Source organism: Dermacentor albipictus, chromosome 2 (assembly GCF_038994185.2).
Source record: "Dermacentor albipictus isolate Rhodes 1998 colony chromosome 2, USDA_Dalb.pri_finalv2, whole genome shotgun sequence".
Taxonomy (NCBI): domain Eukaryota; kingdom Metazoa; phylum Arthropoda; class Arachnida; order Ixodida; family Ixodidae; genus Dermacentor; species Dermacentor albipictus.
The window spans coordinates 136,508,882-136,528,210 of record NC_091822.1 but is presented as its reverse complement, the minus strand read 5'-3'; the positions used below and the strand labels follow the sequence as shown (position 1 = coordinate 136,528,210).

Below are 19,329 nucleotides of genomic sequence, written 5' to 3'. Positions count from 1 at the left end.
CTGCATAATTTACGAGTACTAATAGTTGCTACTAAGCAGCAGTTGTAGCGGTCAGCAGACCAACCAACTAATTAGTTCAACTATTAGAACTGATGCTACTAATCAGTAGTTGTAACGGTCAGCAGGCCAATCGGTGCACTTCTTTAAAATAGTAGGAATAAATCCAAGGCACTTTCTCTTGTTACACATACACACCCTCAGCACTTTATTCCAGGATGGAAAAAAACAATGAAGCTAGCGCTATTTTCTTTCATCAGAGCGCCACATTGATAAGTGCAATGTTCAGACCTACATGAACTTTGCTCACTTGCGAGCAGGGACTTTACTTGCACATTCAAGGCCCGTTCTTCCTGCAGGAACCACGCTTTAGAATGCATACGCATCACCAAATAAAATTTGATGACATGGGCCTAAGCTCCTCAAAATGCACAAGGCATCCAACACGCACAAGAGTGTCGCAAAAAGCACCGAGGCTGCAGCAAAACACGCATGTATACAGTGCTTACAAGCTGCAGACAGTGCTTCCCTGTGCCGTGCTGTCTGAGCAAAGAGTGACAGCAGCGCCACGAGATGCAAGAATCGGTGGTGGGTCCACACGCTCACAGAAGTTTAAAAACTAAACCTTATCTAGTAACGCTGTGTTCGCTAGTGGCTAGATTCACTTGGGATGTGCGACGACGACGACGCTCCACTTTCAGGCTTTACTTATGAAAGCTCATTTAAAAGAAATTAGCTTGCACATTGGTTAAGTTTACAGCAACAGAGTCGCATTACATTTTTGGTACCCCCGAGAGCTGCACGAGTCGCAGGACCAACCGGAGCGTGGGTCACCACCCCATTTGCAATTGCAGCGGAGTGGATTGAGAAATGCTGAATATTGTATGTGCTGGACCACAATCAAAGTGATATACTGCAGTGACTGCGACGAACATTCGTTGTAAATAAATTTCCATTATGCAAAGGTAAAATCTGCACCTTGCATCATATTTCTCTGTGCTAGAATCGATAACATGCTAGTTTTTTTTTTTTGCTGCTGTTGTTTTGTTATGCAATCGGATGCACATCACATTTGAGTGCAAAGTTGTCTTCTGCCCCTAACTTATAAGGTGCACGTTAGAATTGAGTAAATGTTGCCGAATGAAGGCAGGCCAATGTATCCCGACGTTTCTTCTGCCTCTTTAAATCCATCCCGCCGGATCATTCCATAACTTCCATTGGTCCCGTCAAGGTCGAATAAACAGAAATCAACTATACATATTTTGAGTGCCTTCATGTCTCACTGAATGTCTTCACTGAAAGTTTGCTGGCAGCATTGGTTTGGCATCCCTGACATAACTGGGCAGCAACGAGCTTTTTCCTTGACGTATCTGTAACTTTGATCTACAGACAAAACGTTTGTTGGCATCTGATGTGCTGGCAAGTGAATGCCATGTAATCAAATTCCACTTGTACTACCCTATATGTTGAAGAGTTATACATGTTTCCTGAAAAAAAAAGAATGGAAGATCGGGTTTCTTCACAAGATTACAAATATAGCTTGGATCAAAAACTGCATGACTGTGCTCACAGTTGGCAATCATATACGTATTATGTGTTAAATCCATTACTGAGCTGGAACAAAATGCTTGCAATATATTATAATTTTACTACAGCTACCATGAGCACTTTCGGAACTTCTACTTTCTTTGTTCCTATTTTAATTACAACAAAACAGCAATGAGTACTTCTCGTGGGCATATTTACTTTTTACAGGCAACAATAAAGGACTTCCCATATGAGCCAAGTATGATGGCACAGAAGAGTGTGGTGAGTTGGGAAATTTTCACATTCCGTAGCACATTAAGCTCAAGAGCGATGTGTGCTTAGGTGACACCACTTTCAGATACCAAAACCGAATTTATAAGCTATAGCTCCGCGACTCATCAAGAACAGCACAGACAGTTCCTCTTAATGGCTCTCCTCAGCGATCTCAAACAGCCTCAGTGAAGTTAGATAAAAGCTTCCAGCATGAGGAGGCACAAGTGACCAAAGAAAATTTCCAAGGAATGTGTTCAAGAAGTAGCATGAAACATCAAGACACGTACACAGAACCACCGTCTGCCACTTCGCATAGCTAAATTGTGTTTGATTGGTTAACGGGATTATTGCACACATGCTTTAGTGGAGGGGGCTTTAAATTCATGCCTATGGTTCTTTAACATGCACCAAACGCTTGGCATACAAGTATTCTTGTGCTTCAACCCCACTGGAAATCATTAAATGTCAACAAGCTTGTGTAAATTAGTGGCTCATTGCGCGTGTGAATGCATCATTCATGCTGGTTACCTGCATCTGAGACCCTGGATGCGGTGCCTTCCCAAATAAAACTTGGCGATAGTGATATGACACAGATAAAATCAGATTAGTTTGTGTGTTCCATAAATTGTAAGCATACTGAGTATCTTGTTTTATTAAATGTCAACACCAAAAATGACCTTCCAACAGCTGCCTGGCATAGACTACTGAACATGTACTATAGCTAAATATGCAATATATACAAGTTTGCTAACTGCCACAAGCATTTTGAAAAAGATTCTATTTTGCTTACGATGTGGTGATATGGCAGAAATCGTCGCAAAGTTCAGACGTGTGCCTTCAACTATTAGTACCTGCTATGGTATTTGTGAATTTTACCGTTCTTAGCAAATATTGCATTCTCTATTCCATGCACACACACTTATAAAAGCAGTAAGAAGATACTTCGATATTTGAGAACAGCCTTGCTATAAAGAGTACACAAAAACCCCACATTAGTGAACAATATAACTTGAGCTTTATTCCGTGCACATTACTTAAATACAGGTGCAAAAGTAACTAGCATTCAGGCTACAAGTGCGATCACAGTATGTTTATACTAACAGTGTAAAGCAGTTATCATTGAGCAGCAGAGACTAAAAATACACATAAAAAACAAGACTAAATGTGCCACATGGTCGTGACTTCAACAATGACTGTCATATTACAGCACTGCTAAAAGTGCGAATACAGCTTACAAAAAGAAAAACATAAACAAAGCAAGAGTGCTTTTTTTGCATGTCCTGATATCACAATGATAAAGGCAAACATTCTCGAACCTTAGGCAAAATTCTCCATAACAAATTAGCAACGTAATGCAGCATAACACTTGCTTTAAAACAAGACTGTAATATGAACAAGCTTACCAGGAAACATCTTAAAAGTCTGACCAAACATGTCGTTTTTCATGTGCTCATGCTACTTTCTGGAATGTAGCGTGTGTCAAAGTTGGTATGCAAGCAGTTCACATGGGTGCCATTGAATTCAGCAGGTTGTTTCGAATTCAGCAGATTCAGCAGAATTCAGCCCCTGATCCACACACTGAGCACATATTGGGCCCTTGGGCACATTGCAACGATGTGTGCTTTCCACGTAACATAATGTGTTCTCAAGTACACTGCGTTTGTATTTTCAGGCCAGAGTTTACATCAAACAGAACAGGTATCGTCTCAACCTTGCACATTCACCTATCTGTGAATAGTCTGCATAATTTGTGCTGCAAAGAAAATTATTGCACTCAATGTGCATACACCGATTGGTTCTGCAGCCTTGTGTCAAGCCAAGTACCCGAATAAGAACTCTCACAACATGTGTTTTCATTAGACTCCATACATTCATTAATAATCCTGCTCCGATTGTAAATGTGTGGTGGTGAGCACTATGGTGAGCTTTAAAAATGAATCAAGCCAGTACCTGCCATGTTTCTGGCAGTAGTTGCTGCTATCTCACCTACCTTCCACTGCATGGTTTTGTGCAGTTTCCCCTAACTCTTTAACTACAAGTTCCTGATGTGTTTACCTGCTGAAAAAATGCCTTTTATGAAGACGTCAGTTTCTGCGACATGTTTGTGCAGCAGTTTCAGTACAGCTATGATGGCACATGAGTTCCTGGAAAGCTAGCTTTGCAAGCATTATATTCAAGAAATTAGGATTTCTAGGGGTGTGTGAATATTCAGAACTTCAGACTAATGAATAAATACTTAATTTAGTGTGCAATTGAATACGGTCAAACCTCGATATAATGAAGTTGTATGTGCAGTAAAATACTTCTTTAAATAGTGAATTTCGTTAATTCGAGGTTTGAAAGTTTTAGCATTAAAAACAAATTCACAAATTTCCAGAGCATTTCTGGTGGATAGTATATTGTTAGCAAGTGCTTATAAACAAATTGCAAGAAGGTCGGACCATAATAGCATGGTTATGAGCGCCAGCGCATGCGGTGCAGATTGTGATGGAATCGGTGCATCGACGAGGCTTATGGTGTCCGAGATATGCATCTGTTGCGTCGTGCGGTGCCGTAAATTTTGGACACCATGATTAACTGCGCTTAGTGCCCGCAGCTGCCGCCCGCAAATTAAACGACGTTGTCGCAGTATTAGTGCCACTTAGATTGCACACTGGTACACAGTACGCACAAGTCAGTTTAGCCAGAAAGTCCGAGCACTGATGACAAGTGCAAAGAGACAACTACACAAGATAAGGTTCATAGCTTTATCAGTGTCATGCGCACTCAGGCAAACATTAACAGATCTGATTCGATGACTATGAACTCGCAGTCACTCACAACGCGAGCGAGCACTTCACGTGGTGTCTTGGAAACGTGAGATTATGCACCTGCCAACATTAGACGTGTGGGAACAATAAAATGCGCATGAAAACACCGACAATTTCAACCCCCCCATAGTGTGCTTATTACATTACCGTGTGTTCTCTCCCTCCCCATCCCTCGCTCTGCAGAAGGCATTGTCAGGTCTTGCATTTCTCCAAGCGCTGTGAGCTGCTGCGCCGTTGTTTACCAATGCGACAAATGGCACAGCGGTGTTTCCTCTCTACCGCGTACCGTCATGCGCACTTTGACGGTTCTTTTGCCACTCAAACTTTTCATGAAGAAAGACGTTTGAAAATAACTTTTGCCTCTGCCGACATTTTTATGCTTTTTTGCTAGATAACTAGTCATACAGGTTCCAAGATCATGCTTGAAATAGCCGAAAACTTTGTTAAATCGAAATCGTGTCACGTCAAGAAATTACTTCCGTTAAATCGGAGAAAAATACACAGTTTTCAATGTACCGAAGATTGGGAAACTAAAATAGTTCGTTACATCGAAGTTCGTTATATCGAGGTTCAACTATAATAGTCATATTATTAAATATGAATCTTTTCGAACACATGGCAAGTATTTAAATTCCTCAAGCGGGTGCAGTCAAACACAAAACAGGAGCAAAGATGTGATAAACTTAATTCAGGCTGCAATAGCCTGGATTAAATGTAAAACATTTGTAAAACAGCAGCCTAGAATGTAAACCAGGACAAGTTATGTGGTGGAGCACACTACATTGCTCAGGGAGCCACACTTTTCCTTTTGAACTGCAATCACGTGCATATGTGAAACAAACTGCTCATTTATTACTAATAATTCATTTGTTCATTTACTAAAAGTGCTTCATAACATGCAATGTAATGACACCTGGTAACCTTGTGAATATACTAGGATGTGAACATCGTGTCGACTTGCTCATTTCTTTGCGCGTAGCTGCACTGAACTTTCAAAATGCAAACACTGTATTATATTAATGGTGAAAACAGCTGTTCTTTATGTGAAAATATATTCTAAAGGTATTCCAGCATCGAATTTAATTCACCTCTGGCATATTTAATTTGGTCAGAAAAATTGCTATTCACACACCCCTACGTATTTCAAGCATAGACCATTCAGCAGCTTTGTTTTTTGTAATGTCATCGATTACTTGCCATTCTATAGAATAACAGTTCACAGTGACAAGCTCACAGCTAATGTAAGCTGCTGTATTACAGAGATACAGAGATAATGGAAGCACTTCAGGTGGGCCAATATGAAAAGAGAAAATGAGTGCAACATTTTCTGCAAGCCGTACAAACACCTTGAGGCCCTTCACATAAAGGGTGCACACAAAATGTCACACCAGTAAGCTAACAAGAAATAGCACGACACATAAGTAAAATAATTAATTTATGAAATTTTGTTCTGTGAGAAATTTTAAAAATTCCCTACGTCAAATTATCAATATGTCAATAATTATTAGAAAACCTGTGCCGAACAGGTCTTGAAATTCCACAACGATACAAGATGTACTAGTGCATTCTTGGAACATGATTAAATCAACATAATAACACATTAACTTCGAGTACCCTAACATAACCCAGCAAGCACAGGCACAAATGGAAGTGGTCACATGCGCAGTGAAGCAGAACACACAAGGATGCCAGCACCCTTGCCAGTATATTTCCTCGCTCTGCCTTTCATCCATTCTCATTCATAACCTTGCAAAAGCAACACCATAATGACTAGCCCAACTAGTGTCCTACCTAGATAATCAAAATTCCTATCATGTACAAATGAAGCTATTAAAGTTACCACAGGTAAAATATTATCAAAGTAAACTTGGCAGAACAACCGACTTAAATTTCATGCCCTATACATACACCTCGACAGTCAGGGGTGCTGTGGAAGGGGGCTCCACGGAAATTTCATCTACCACGTGCAGTTCTTTAGACCGGTTTTGAACAACCATTTCAAAAGCCCACACACCGATATTCTAGTGAGTCAGCAGCCAAGCAGATGTGGACTGACCCAAATCCATGAAGAATGCGCAGAAAAATTTTGCAATATATTCTATATGAATTATGCAATAGCTTAAAAAACATTCGACAAAAATAAACACATAAAAATAAAAAAAAGTAAAAAGTATGCTGCCACAAGTGCTCGGTGCCAGATTATGAGACATAACCGAGGCATAACTCCTTTGAGTTCGACAAAGCTTAAGAATGTTGAAGGCCAGTGACTTGATAGAACTTAAAAAATGGCCCTATGAAACAGGCACTGAGGTGTTCCATATCTTCACAAGGGTGTTTTCGTATTACTTGACCCCCTTTTAGAATGTAGTAGTGGCAACAAAGAATTGAAAGTGTAACCTTGCGCTCAGCAGCACAGTGTTGTAGCATCTGAGCCTTCACAGCAGATTGGAATCATCTCGTCTATTTCTAAACAAGGTGAATGATGCCAGTGATTTTACAATGCAAAGGAATTGTGAAATGAATGGAATGTTGCAGTTCGGTCACTCAATACCTGTCAACACATCTACTAGAGCGAAACTAGCACAAACTGATCTGGCCTTAAAACTAGCACACCCACCTCCTCTTGTGCTAGTCAACAGCATTCACATCTAGATAGTCACCCCAATGAACGCACTTCTAAAACTTGCAGTCCGGATCTGTCCCTCAACCATAAAATCTCAATCGTGAATTCATATCTCACATGATCAGCTGAAAAGCACCACATTATGAGCTTGTCAAATTATAAAATATTCAATAAAATCCTACAGAGAAAACGATGCCGAGCTCAGATGAGCTCACAGCAATGAGTGAGTGTTAGGCCAATAGAACCACCCTGCTAGTGCTATCTATACTTAATCTGTACTGGTGACTATATTTCAGTGCCTGTCCTCAATCCTCACTTCTGCCACACCACAAAATCTCATTAGCTCAATACTAGCCATTCAATGGTCGCTATCGATCCCCAATAAGAAGTTTTATATGCTCACTTGATTACATGCTACAAGTTGGGCATGTGAAGACTGTATCACCTATCAATCAACAGCAACACAATGTTTCTGTTAAAAGAATAAAAAAGAAAGGAACAAGGACTTGGGAGCCAAGACAAAAATATCTTTCCATACATCTAGAGGAGGTGAGACCATGACATAACAAATCTCCCTTTCTGAGCCCACTTAGCACTCCTGTCATATACTATACATAGAAGCATTGTGTCAGCAGATGCAAGCTGATGCAGACGACATGCTATTCCCTATAACTTCAAAAATACAACAATAGGCATGGTTGCTTGGTGTGAACAATTGTTTGTGAAAGGGAGCACTGACTCAATCACCACTTTTCCATGCTTAGTTAATGCTGTGCTTCACTTATAAGTAAGCAAGGATCTTCATTCTTGATAATTTCCAAGTGTACACCTGCAGAATAATGCTCCACAAAGTTCACTTACTTCAACAATATCAGATACTTTTGTCTTTTCTGCATGTACGATACACTTTTCTGTTACTGCAGCAACCCCCTATATGTGTCTTTCGTGCTGTTCTATAGCAAGTTTTTTTTTTCTCCCAGTTGGCAAACACAACAAGGTTATTACAAAGACAAGAAATATGCTGATGTCAAAGGAATGTGATTGCCCATCCTTTATGGCAGCAATAACCAGCTCATGGCTTAATTCAAACATCGCTTACAGTGCATACAAGGACAAGGGACCAAAAGACAAGCGCTTGTCTTCGTCGTTCTTTTGGTCTCTTGTCCTTGTATGCCCTGTAAGTGATGTTTGAAACAATGGACTACCAACTAGCCTGTACCCAAATCTTGCTTCATGGCTTGAACTTTAATAACGTTAGGGACATGTAGTCGTTATGCACTAAGGTGTAAGAGCCCTTGCAGTCACACGACACCAACTTGTTTTGAAATAGCACAAACAGAGAGCAAGTCCCAGGAGAAATGGAGGGCCACAGTGAGCCATCACATTGAGGAATACTTTCACTTTTGCAAGACATAATGCTACACAGCAGTGAAAGGTCTTCGTTGATGTTCGAAGGTTTCTGTTGTACTTGCTATCAACGAACGCGAGAACTAGACAATGCGAAAACAACAACAACAACAACAACAACAAACTAAATGCTCTTTCAATGAAACTGCTACTGAAGAGACTTGTGATAGCAAGTTCATGCCTCTCTTTCACACGTTGCTGCTAATACATGCGCACAATATGATCAATTGTTGTTTCAAGCGGGTGTTGATGAACTTGTGCTAGCAAGGTGCAGTGCTCTGTGCCTTCATGAGACCTCTGTGTTTAATGAGGCGCAATATTGTGGTTCCATCAAGCATGCGCTCGGTGAATCGTGGCTGTTGCCTCCGACATTTTGGTGCACACCATTTTTGTGTCTTCTGCATGCCTTTTTTTCTTGTGCGATGAGAGGGATGGCAAACACGAGGTTTTCAAACAGGGTGACACAAACCAGTACAAACAGCAAGTATAACTTTCTGTTAGATGTAAAATACCAAGTAAAAGTGCACCTCACAAGCCCACATGATAGACGGGAGGTTGCAGACATGGGGACTTCACAAACTGCAAGCACTATGTATATAACTTCCTATTGCAAGTAAAATGATGCAAATAAAGAATGCCCGAGGCAGCAAGTTCTGTCAAGTGGCAAGTGCAAAAAGTGAGATCTCACTTCACAAAACCTGGCGAAGTATCACATGCCATTAATGCAGAAAACATCTTGCCCTTCCACATTATGACATGGTAAACTAGTAGTATTAACCTGCTCAACTATGAATTCTACAAATTTGGCAAGCGGCTAGGAAACAAGCAGAGATGGCTACAGCTAGAGAAAACTGTAGGTGGCCCTTCTGTAAGCTGCTCTCTCCATTTATCATCGTAAGCCTATGTATGTTCTGCAGGACGAACGCCTCTCCCAACAGTCTCTAATTACCTCTGTCTTATATGCAGCTGCCACCATGTTATGCCTGCAAATTTCCTTATTTCTTCACACCATGAAATTCTCCACTGTCATGAACTGCACTTCTTTGGCCCACATTCTGCAGCTCTGATAGACCACCAGTTATCCCTAAGTATTACATGTCCTGCCCCACTCCATTTCTTTGAATCTTCAACTGAATACTGGCTACCCAATTTGCTCGCTAATATACACCATTGTCTTTCTGTCTCTTAATGTTAAGCCTATAATTTTTCAATACTGCTCATTATGCAATCCTTAGGGCTTTTCTAGAGCTCCTTTGTTAACCTCCAACCTCTCTCTCTCTCTCTCTTTCACAGTCTTCTTAATAAGGGGACACTAAAAGCAAGAGCTAGCTCAATATAATTAATAGGTTAGGATGGCAGTGCTTGACAGAGCATGAATACCAAATTTTGCAGTGATATGCGGGTTCTTCAGCACAGTGCTGACATATGGGTGATAAAATTTTCCCCCATTGTCATGGGCGATCAAAAATGAGGAAGATCTGCTCTCTTCTCAGTGACTAAGGTGTTTCTGTGTAGTAGTGTTAATTGCCCAGAAACTAGGTTTTGCACTGGCTGTACACAGCAAATGCAAAGTCCTATGCCGTGCATGGCAAAGTACAGCCTTTAGTTTTCTTCTAATGCAGCAGCTGCACCAAGGTTTGCACCCAGGTTTTGTCGGTGGCTTTTCCATTTACACTTGCAGGGCTGCATGATGAGCTCGAAGACTGTGCCACGAGAGAAGCAGCGCCTTTTTGCTGCACTCCACTGGCTCCTGCTGCTGCTTAAGTAGCTCCTCCCTGCTACTTACTCCCGTTCTTTGGTTTGTGCTGAATAAAGACGTTTGTTGCCTGTCCATGGGTGTGCCGAGACTGCAGCTTTGAAGGACTCCCCTCGGACTGGGCTCGCAGTACACCACCAGGAGGTGCCATGGGCTTGTTTCATAAGTTGAGGCTGGCTACGAGCCTCACTATAGCCAACGCCACGCATTGTTCCCTTATCCCTCTCGTTGCTCACAGTTTTGTTCCTACGCAAAAAAACAATTTGACAACGTAAGGAGAATCTTCAGCATAGTGCACCAGGCTAGTACAAATTAGTAAAATGCCAGTAATAACAACACATACAAAATGAGGTTTTACTTCATCATTAGCACAGTAAAAAACTGAAATCGTATTACCAAAAATTGAAAAAGAAAAGTATCAACTAAAGGGCTACAAGCACAACAGCCTTCCAGCTTTATACTGCAGATTAAGCTTCTGTTCTTTTCTGTTAATCAGTACAGCAGAAGCTCATTTCCGTTATGTACAATTTCCTGGCAGCTACATTGCTGCTCGAGAACAACAACAACAACAAAAAAAGAGACCCAAAACAGTTATGTCGCTTTTTTACCAGTTCATAGGTTTCATAGGTTTCCGAAACACACAAACTTACAGCACCAACATTCAGTACATTGTGAAACTGCAATCATACGATACATTATCCGGTAGCTAGATTCCATGTAAACAAGAAAAAGCACAAGGGGCGGGCAATCTAGAATAGCAGCTGCCCACTGCAGCAGCTTCCCCGCAATATTCACCCGCCTGCCTCAGATGAAAACAGTGGTGCGTACTCGGTTTCCTATTCTCCAGTACCAGCAAATCTCCTCCCGGACTGTCACATGCTGCGTTCACAGCTATAGCCACCAACCCTATTGTGATAAGCACCTTCATCTATCTGTCCATGGGGAGTGTAGTGCCGTTTGAAGCATCTTGCACACTTTAGGCGATAACCCAAATGCACCACCATTGCCTTTTGCAGGCTGCAAGAAGTGAGCATTATGTTTTGCATTGACAGCATCGTATTCCAGTGTAGCCTACCAGCTCAATTTCGTTTCAGTTTTCTGCCTCAATAGGAAAATGACAACGAGCATCTTGAGTTGCTCGGACCCACTATCTCCACGCACGTCAGCATTTCATGCTGCAATGATTTGCACAACCCTTTGCATTCTTAAGTGTCAACTACAGCCGAGTCTGTCAAACATTTTAATGACTTTGGATCGTGCATTTCCCCATTTAGTATGTTGTCTATTATGTTTTCCTCAGAACATATGAATGAGGTTCTACTGTATTTACTGTGTATGTTGTATATGAAGGTGCCCGCTTTTGCTCCTCCAGCTTTTGAGACTTGATCACTCAATCATTTACTAACAAATGTACTTACAAAGCACACCAACCACATGTTTATTACCATGCTATTAATGTATGTTGCATCAGAATAAAGAAAGAGCACTTTATCATTTATCACGCATGCCTTGAATATTGCAAAATACGAAGCTGCTGGCTACACTCTATATCTTTGCCTTTCACATAGCACTGTGGACACAATTTCTTTTTTTTTTAACCCTTATTGATTCTTCTATCAACGAGACCTTACTAGAAAGGCTGTCTTCTTGCAATCAGTTCAAAGCCTGCTACAAAAGTCAACCTTGTAACATCTACAGCACTGATGACTTGTGGAAAAGGGGCTTGTGCCAAAAACTATGCTAGCCTACTCGTTTTCGTCAATGTCTCAGTGATGTACCGACTAGTGAAATTCACTGCACTGGTATGCTTCATGGCAACTCGTAGCTTTTGCACCCTGTACAAAGTCCTTAAGCCAACCAGAACCTGAATGATTAATTTGGACAGCTTTGTCTGCTCAGGAAGAGATACTGTACTTGCACGATACTATCGCGCCCTTGATTGTAACGCGCAGTTAGTTCACTGCACAAATATCCAAAAAAATAACTTGGTGCTGATTCTATTGCACACATCAAGTAACGAAACCTGAGTCGGCGCGTAATGTGTTGAAACTATCTTTTGGAACATACAAAAGCTCACCGACATGCACACTGCTGACTACTTGCTGACTAGTGGCTACTTGCTGTCGAAGTCCGACGACACCGCCTTTTCGCTGTCTGCAGACCACAGAAAGTCATCTTCAGTTCTATATAATGCAATACAAATTCCTTTGTCGCAGCCAATTGGGGACGCATGTGTTGGGAATGCCCAACACATGCACCTGGTTACCCTGTTCTTCTGCCTGAAGGATCACCTTACGCTTGAAAGATGCCGCATAATAAAAACATCTTTTTTTTTCATCCTTACACTGGACTACCTCCACAAAAGGCAGTTGAGCCGAAGTGCTATGACAGGCGTACGGCAAATTGGAAAATGGTGACTGCAAACTAAGGCATAAAATAACGACGTCTGTTCAATGGAGTGTGGCTAGCTATCTTGCAATGAGCTTGTTTTTTTAGTGAGTAGCTGTATTGCTTTTGATTTTGAGTAGAAATAGTTCCGAGTGTAATGTGCATGTGAATTTGAACTCTTCTTATTGAAAAAAAAATTAAAAATGTGCGCGTTAGAATCATGCACTTACGGTACTACCATACTTACACGAATCTAATGTGCACTTTGCTTCTGAAAAAATGGGTCTGAAAATTTGCCTGCGCGTTACAATCAGGTACAAAATCAAAACCGCATTCGTGATGTTGTTAACAGCTTACCATAAGAGCCGTCATCGCAATCACGAGACAGCGGCAAAGCATGTTTTTTCTAAGATAGCTGTGGGTTCATTTAGTGCTAGACTATGAACATTTTCAAGGGAACACCATCACTTTTGCTTGGAACCGCATGCTTTGACGTATACAACCACTAGCACTGTGCCAAGCTCACTATCTGCATGGGGCGTCAGGAACCATCTTGGCCGTGTATTTCAACCAGTCGGATGCAGTCACGTAAATTCTTGTGAAAGTGATAGTAGTATCTCTAAATGTGTTCGCTCGAGAATACACCACTACCTATGCGATTGGTAACTGTGGCCAATGAAGTGCAAATGGCGATGACGTCACACCACTTTCGTTATGAAAGCTCAATTTAAAAGAAAGTGCTTCTCTTCTGTGGAGGTAAATTCTGCATGTCTTGTTTTTTCTGGTGAACATGAGGACACGCTGTATTTTTTTATTTATAAATCAGGCGTATGTTACATTCAGGTGCTATTTCATTTTCTTACCTTAAAGTGTCCCTTAAACGGTTTGGACAAATTTTGTATATGCATAGGGTGCAGCTACTGCAATACATTAGCACCACAATTTAAGTGAAGCATCTCAAATTAAGAGAGCTACAGATGACTACAAGTTACCCACCTCCCTAGCCATGCTTTTCTTGAACTTGTTCGTCAAATGATTGGGGCTAAGCTCCACCTTCACTGGCTCTGCATCATAATGTGCCGTCGTGTCATCTACTTCTGGCTGTCTTGGAGCTCGCGCAAACTATCTCCAACCTCTTCGCTAGCCACCTGGCCGTCGATTCTCCGCAAGGCTATACAAGCAGCGTGTATAACAAGTGTTCTATTGCAGCACTGAACGTGTCCAGTATTATGGTAACCGCAGGCAATCTGGGTGTCTTTGGCAGATGGGCGGAGGCATATACTTAATTCCCACTATACTACTACCACTGTGATTACCGTAAACGTGAACGGCCTGCACAGTGTAGCCACCTGGTGGTGCAGAGCTACTATTGCTGCAACCGAGTGCAAAACATTTTAAACATTTGTGTTCACAATTGCGCTCCTGCCAAAAATTTACACAACAGCAAAGTAGAATACAGTCGACGACCGATTTTCCAGCACCCGATTTTCGGGACATGCCCGATAATGCGGACGGTTTTGTGGCACCACCACATACCCCATAGAGTCAATGCATAAGAACGTTTGAAATTTCAGACGCAAGAGCCTCTTGCCGTCCTACTTTCCAGACTTTTTGCCACGACCGCAGGTTCGGAACGGCATTAATAAAAGTCAACACCACCGTTTTGATTATCTCGCCGCCTCGAACTGTTGCTCTCGCACGCAGATCCACTGGCAGCCGTAGCCACCACTGCGGCACCGCGAGGCCTAGCTGTAGGCGCCATGTTTTTCATTGATAGAATTTGCTGCTGTTAGCAATGGCACCAACTTCACCTCTGTAATTCTCGCGATTGGCTTCAAAGCTTGGAAAGCACGGCGCGTTGCATAATGCTGGTTCCCGAAAGGCAGCTTTGCCGTAGCAAAGAAATGTTACGCGGTGAAGCATAAGCGAAGTATTGCAGTGAAGCTTAAGCATGGAAAGGGACAATTGTTACGGGACGCAGTTTGTATTCTCTAATTATACATGTGCGCACCTGCCGTTTCCTGTCGGAGTAAGAGCACCGATGTGCCTAATAAGTGTACTGGCAGGCCTACAGGGCTTTTTCGGATGTGCCTGTGGCGATTTGAGCCCTTAAGGGCAGTAAAAGTCATGCATTCATTTTTTCAGACTGCCCGATTTTTTGGAAGTTTAAGCGACCCCTAGGAAGTCCGAAAAAGCGGACGTTGAATGTACACTTTGTTACTGCTATATTAGCTCTGTGTTTTTATGCTTGAGCTCTGTGCCACCATTCACATTAGCAGCTCCACTCATCTAGTAAAATGCCCAATCCACTTGAGCTTGCGTTCACCCGAAAACTGGACACGCTAAAACTCTCTATTATGATAGTAATCCTCCGGCGTGAAGTGATGGCAGCAAACGCTTCGATCCTGGTGCCGACTGGATGCCGACAGTCCGATATGCTGCAGGGACACGATGTTGCAGCTATACATATGACCAATCACTACGTTTGCAGCCCATAATGCAGCAAGGGCGAATCATGGTGCTCACACAAAGAAAGCTCATGCCCAACACTGAGCACGCAGCTCGTGTCAGCGGGGAGCATGTTGTAATGCAAGCAGATGACACTTGTTGTGTGGCGTAAGTGCTTCAGTGTGATGATAAATTGTTGTTGTGTGTTCTCTTGCTGTTACTTTCTTTATAGAAACAAATTAACGAACATTCCAAGTATTAGGAATATTTGTCCGCCATTAAGTTGGAAAAATTATCAATGATGCGACGTGGGTAGCTAATCGGACAGCTTGCCAAATGGACGTCAATTGGTTGAAACTTGTCAAACTGCGATGGGGCGGCTGAAAACTCAGCAGAGCAGCGCCGCTGCAATTGGTAGCGAGGCCCATTTTTAGAACCCTATAACATATTACATGTTTTATGCAAAGCGTTTCTACGTGTCACTTAACCCTTTGAAGGTTTTTGCCGTACACATGTACGGCGGCGGTTTTCTGTCCCACAAGGTCTTTGCCGTACGGGTACGGTTTCGACCCTCCGTTTGTAATTTCGCGCCATTATGACGATTCGTGCTCACTGGGAGGTGCTGCCACCTCTTAGGGCTTACAAGAAGCGTTTGAAATTTGCGCTGTCTTCTTGGGGAGATAAACAGAACTGATTTCTAGCTTCAGCGCATAGCGCAGACTGCGGCAACACCCCTTTTGCGGTTTTGGCTTCACCGCGCAATCGCAATGGAGCTGCGCGCAACGTCATTTTTCTCTTTGTCGGCATTCTTTTGCAGAGGTGGTGGAAGTTGATTTTTATCTTGATTGACGCTGCTCTTAGCTTGTTTATAACCGCTGCTCGCGACGTATTCCCGCTCTCTGCGGCAACGCGCTTTTGCGGTTTCGGTTCCTCCGCGTGATTGCAACGGAGGCGCGCGAAACGTGATTTTTTTCTTTGTCGGCACGCTATCGCAGGGGCGGCGGAAGTTGATTTCTATCTGGATTGGCGCTGCTCTTAGCTTGTGTAGCACCGCCGCTCACGAGGTATTCTCGCTCTCTGCGGTAATGCGCTTACGCGAGAGGGTGCCTCAGACCTTTGCCCAAGGCAGCCGCACGCAGAGAAGATGTCATGTGTGCGCCAACACATCTCGTCGCGCCGAGAGAAGAAAATACATGCATTTTAGGTGTGCAGACTGCGATAAGGCGCTGTGCGGAGAGCCGTGTTTCAAAGAGTACCACTCCGAAGTACTATTGAACATTTTGCAGTTCTGAGGGATGCCAACACCAAAATACTGTTCCAAATTTTTTTTTACTATTTATTCCCGACTTTATACATCTTCTAGATTCAAGATCCGCAATAAAGTAATTTGACCAGCTGGGAAAGTTTTCTTCCAAATAATTCGACCCTCAAAGGGTTAATGATCTGAAGGACCTACCGTAACGACTCAGTACGTTTGTACAAAATCATCAAAATCATTTCGGGTCCCTTTAAAGGGACCCTGAAACATTTTTCAATCTAACTGTAGCCTCACTATTAAAATAGGTCATCCCACAAATCTCATGCCGTAAAAAGTTTTTAATCCTTCAACTGTAATTGCAGTTATAGTGCCAATACCTGGCTTTTTCTCTCCTTTTGTCTTCACTAGTGCACTGGAAGCTACACAGCAGCAAAAGGGCTCGTCGCGGCACTCCGTGGCAGCTGTGGTAGACTATGCTATGCAGCACTTTGCTGCCATCTCGAAGGCCACGTGCAGCAGATGCAGCTACATGCTGTGCAAGGACAAAATTATTTTTCCGTCTTTTCGTTGGCTGTGTGGTTCGGGCAACTTGAGCATAAGTGTGGTGAGGATGGTGCCCCCAAAGCAATGCAAGTCACTGACGCTGGAAAGAAAGGTAGCCCCTATCAAGAAGTGGAGAAAGGAGGCCGGACGAAATCGAGCATCACCCAAGAATTGGGCATCCCCATCAACGGTGGTGAAAAACAAGCAGAGGGTACTCGATGGATGTTAGTAGAGCTTCTCTAGCTAGCAGACGCGAGTTCGAGGCTCGAAGTTTCCAGACGTCGAAGCAGCGTTCATGGTGTGACTACAATATGCAAGAGTGGCCAACCTTTCAGTCACCATAGCATTGATAATGGAGAAAGCATTGGCCTTGCAAATGGGCTACACCGATTTCAGCAACAGGAGCGGTTGGTTCGATCGTTTTAAGTGGAACAACATGGTGTTAAAGCCTGTACACGGTGCAAGCGGCAATGTCGATGCAGTCACTGCGGAAAACTGCTGCAACAGCCAGATCACTGAGCTGCAAAAGAATTATACTGACAAAGATATTTTCAACCTCGATGAGGCAGCCCTATTTTATAAGATGTTGCCGAGCCACATCATCATACCGGAGGGTCAAGTGTGCTCAGGTGTAAAGCAGCGAAAGGACAGAGTGGCAAATTCTTTTCGTAGTCAATGCCACAGGCAATGAAAAGTTGCCTCTACTCATCATTGGCAAAGCACTCAAACCTAGGTGCTTTCAAAATTTGTGACTGCAGAATGGTGTAACTACCGAGCCAACAAAGCTGCATGGATGATGGCAACTTTTTCCAAAAAGTATGTTCGTGCTATTGATATCAAGATGGCAAAGAAGAATACGAAAGTCCTGTTCACTGTGGACAATTTCCCAGGCCACTGCAAAATATATAACCTGGAGGAAGTTACAGTAGAGTTTCTGCCGGCCAACATCACATCTCTGCCGCAAACGATGGACCAGGGGGGTGATTGAAGTTGCCCGCAAGCTCTGCAGAAAGAGCCTGCTTCAGTGAATTTTATTATTGTAAGAAAACAGTAAAGGATATGAAGCTGACTTGCTGGGAGCAGTCCCTCTCCTCTGCAGCACTTGGCAGCAAGCTTGTTCAGTTGCTATTGCCAACTGCTTTCCGCATGCGGGATTTTCTCGTGCCACCCATTTGCCAGAGGCGTAGACAGAAGAATTTTCACTGATTGTAATGAACTCTGGCAAGAAGTCACGAAACTTATCGCAATGGGTGCAACAGAAAGTGACGTGGGCTTTCATGAGTACATGCTATGCGAGCAGGATGTACTGGTGACAGGTGAATATACTGACACCAAAATCGCTAGGATGGCTACAAATAAAGGGGATGGTGAAGACGATGGCGACAACGACGAAGAGCCTCAAGAGGTGCTGACATCGGCTGAAACAACGAACATGTTTCGCTTGCTGCGAAATAAAGTTGAATGCAGTGGGGGAACAATCGGCCCATGCAATCCGCGAAGCAGCTCGAGGATGCCTTTCTAGGTCCAAGTGCCACTGCGAAGCAGACCAGCCTTACGCAATTTTTCTGCACTGAATAAAATGGCAGTGCCGCAAAACGGAGCTGGCTGATATCTCTGGCATGCTTTTACTTTTCTTTGAAACCTTTGCGAAGAGTTATATTTAAATTTCCCCTATCTGCGTGGTTCCCTTATATCTCCTCCCATTTGTACATCGCGCCGCCTATTCAATTAAAATAGCATCCAACGACTTCATGGCTCCACTAATGCTTTTAACAAGTCCTTCTTTCCGACCGCAATTGAAGAATGGAACCTGCTGCCCGATTCAATAACTAATGAGCACGACGCGACAAGGTTTGAGGCGAAGTTGTCAATTCATCTGGGTTGACATGTTTCTTTTTGCTCCGATTTGTGTTCATGAAATTTTATCCCTTTTCCTGTATTGAGTTTTTTTTTTTCCTTCCCTGTAACCATTGTGTACTCGCCCTGCTGCCTTAACCTTTCGCCAACATGTGTGGCGCTTGTGGCTTCAAGGCAATATTGGCAAGCACTGTGTTAACTATCGCGTTCCTTGCTTCTTTTTATGTCCCTGTGTTGATTGTTATGTTTTTGACCTTTGTTCCTATTCTACCTTGTATACGCTCTCCCCTTATGTAATACCCCGACAGGGGCCTTTAAGGGACAATAAATGATGATGATGATGATGAGTCAGTCTAGAAGCTCTCGCAGAAAAGCTGGTCAGCACTGGTGAATTTCTTAGAAAGAACTTGACTTCTCACTGCAATTTCGCAACTTTGCTTAT

At 42.8% G+C, this 19,329-nt stretch overlaps 2 protein-coding genes across 3 annotated transcripts in view; one reads left to right on the top strand and one right to left on the bottom strand.

Moving 5' to 3' along the window:
- Positions 1–10,468, top strand: part of LOC135918339 (uncharacterized) — a 31,298-nt gene extending 20,830 nt beyond the window's left edge. The window contains exons 5-6 of one of the 2 annotated variants that reach the window (XM_065452014.1): positions 1,753–1,806; positions 10,319–10,468. In XM_065452014.1, the coding sequence (XP_065308086.1) occupies positions 1,753–1,806; positions 10,319–10,405 (141 nt within the window). In that variant the 3' untranslated portion in view covers positions 10,406–10,468. The remainder of the gene's footprint in view (positions 1–1,752; positions 1,807–10,318) is intronic. The other variant, XM_065452020.1, reaches the window with a different exon arrangement.
- Positions 2,794–19,329, bottom strand: part of LOC135918333 (SEC14 domain and spectrin repeat-containing protein 1-like) — a 58,778-nt gene continuing 42,242 nt past the window's right edge. Inside the window, exon 17 of the mRNA XM_065452000.1 lies at positions 2,794–10,639. The gene's annotated coding sequence lies outside the window, so the exon portion shown is untranslated. The remainder of the gene's footprint in view (positions 10,640–19,329) is intronic.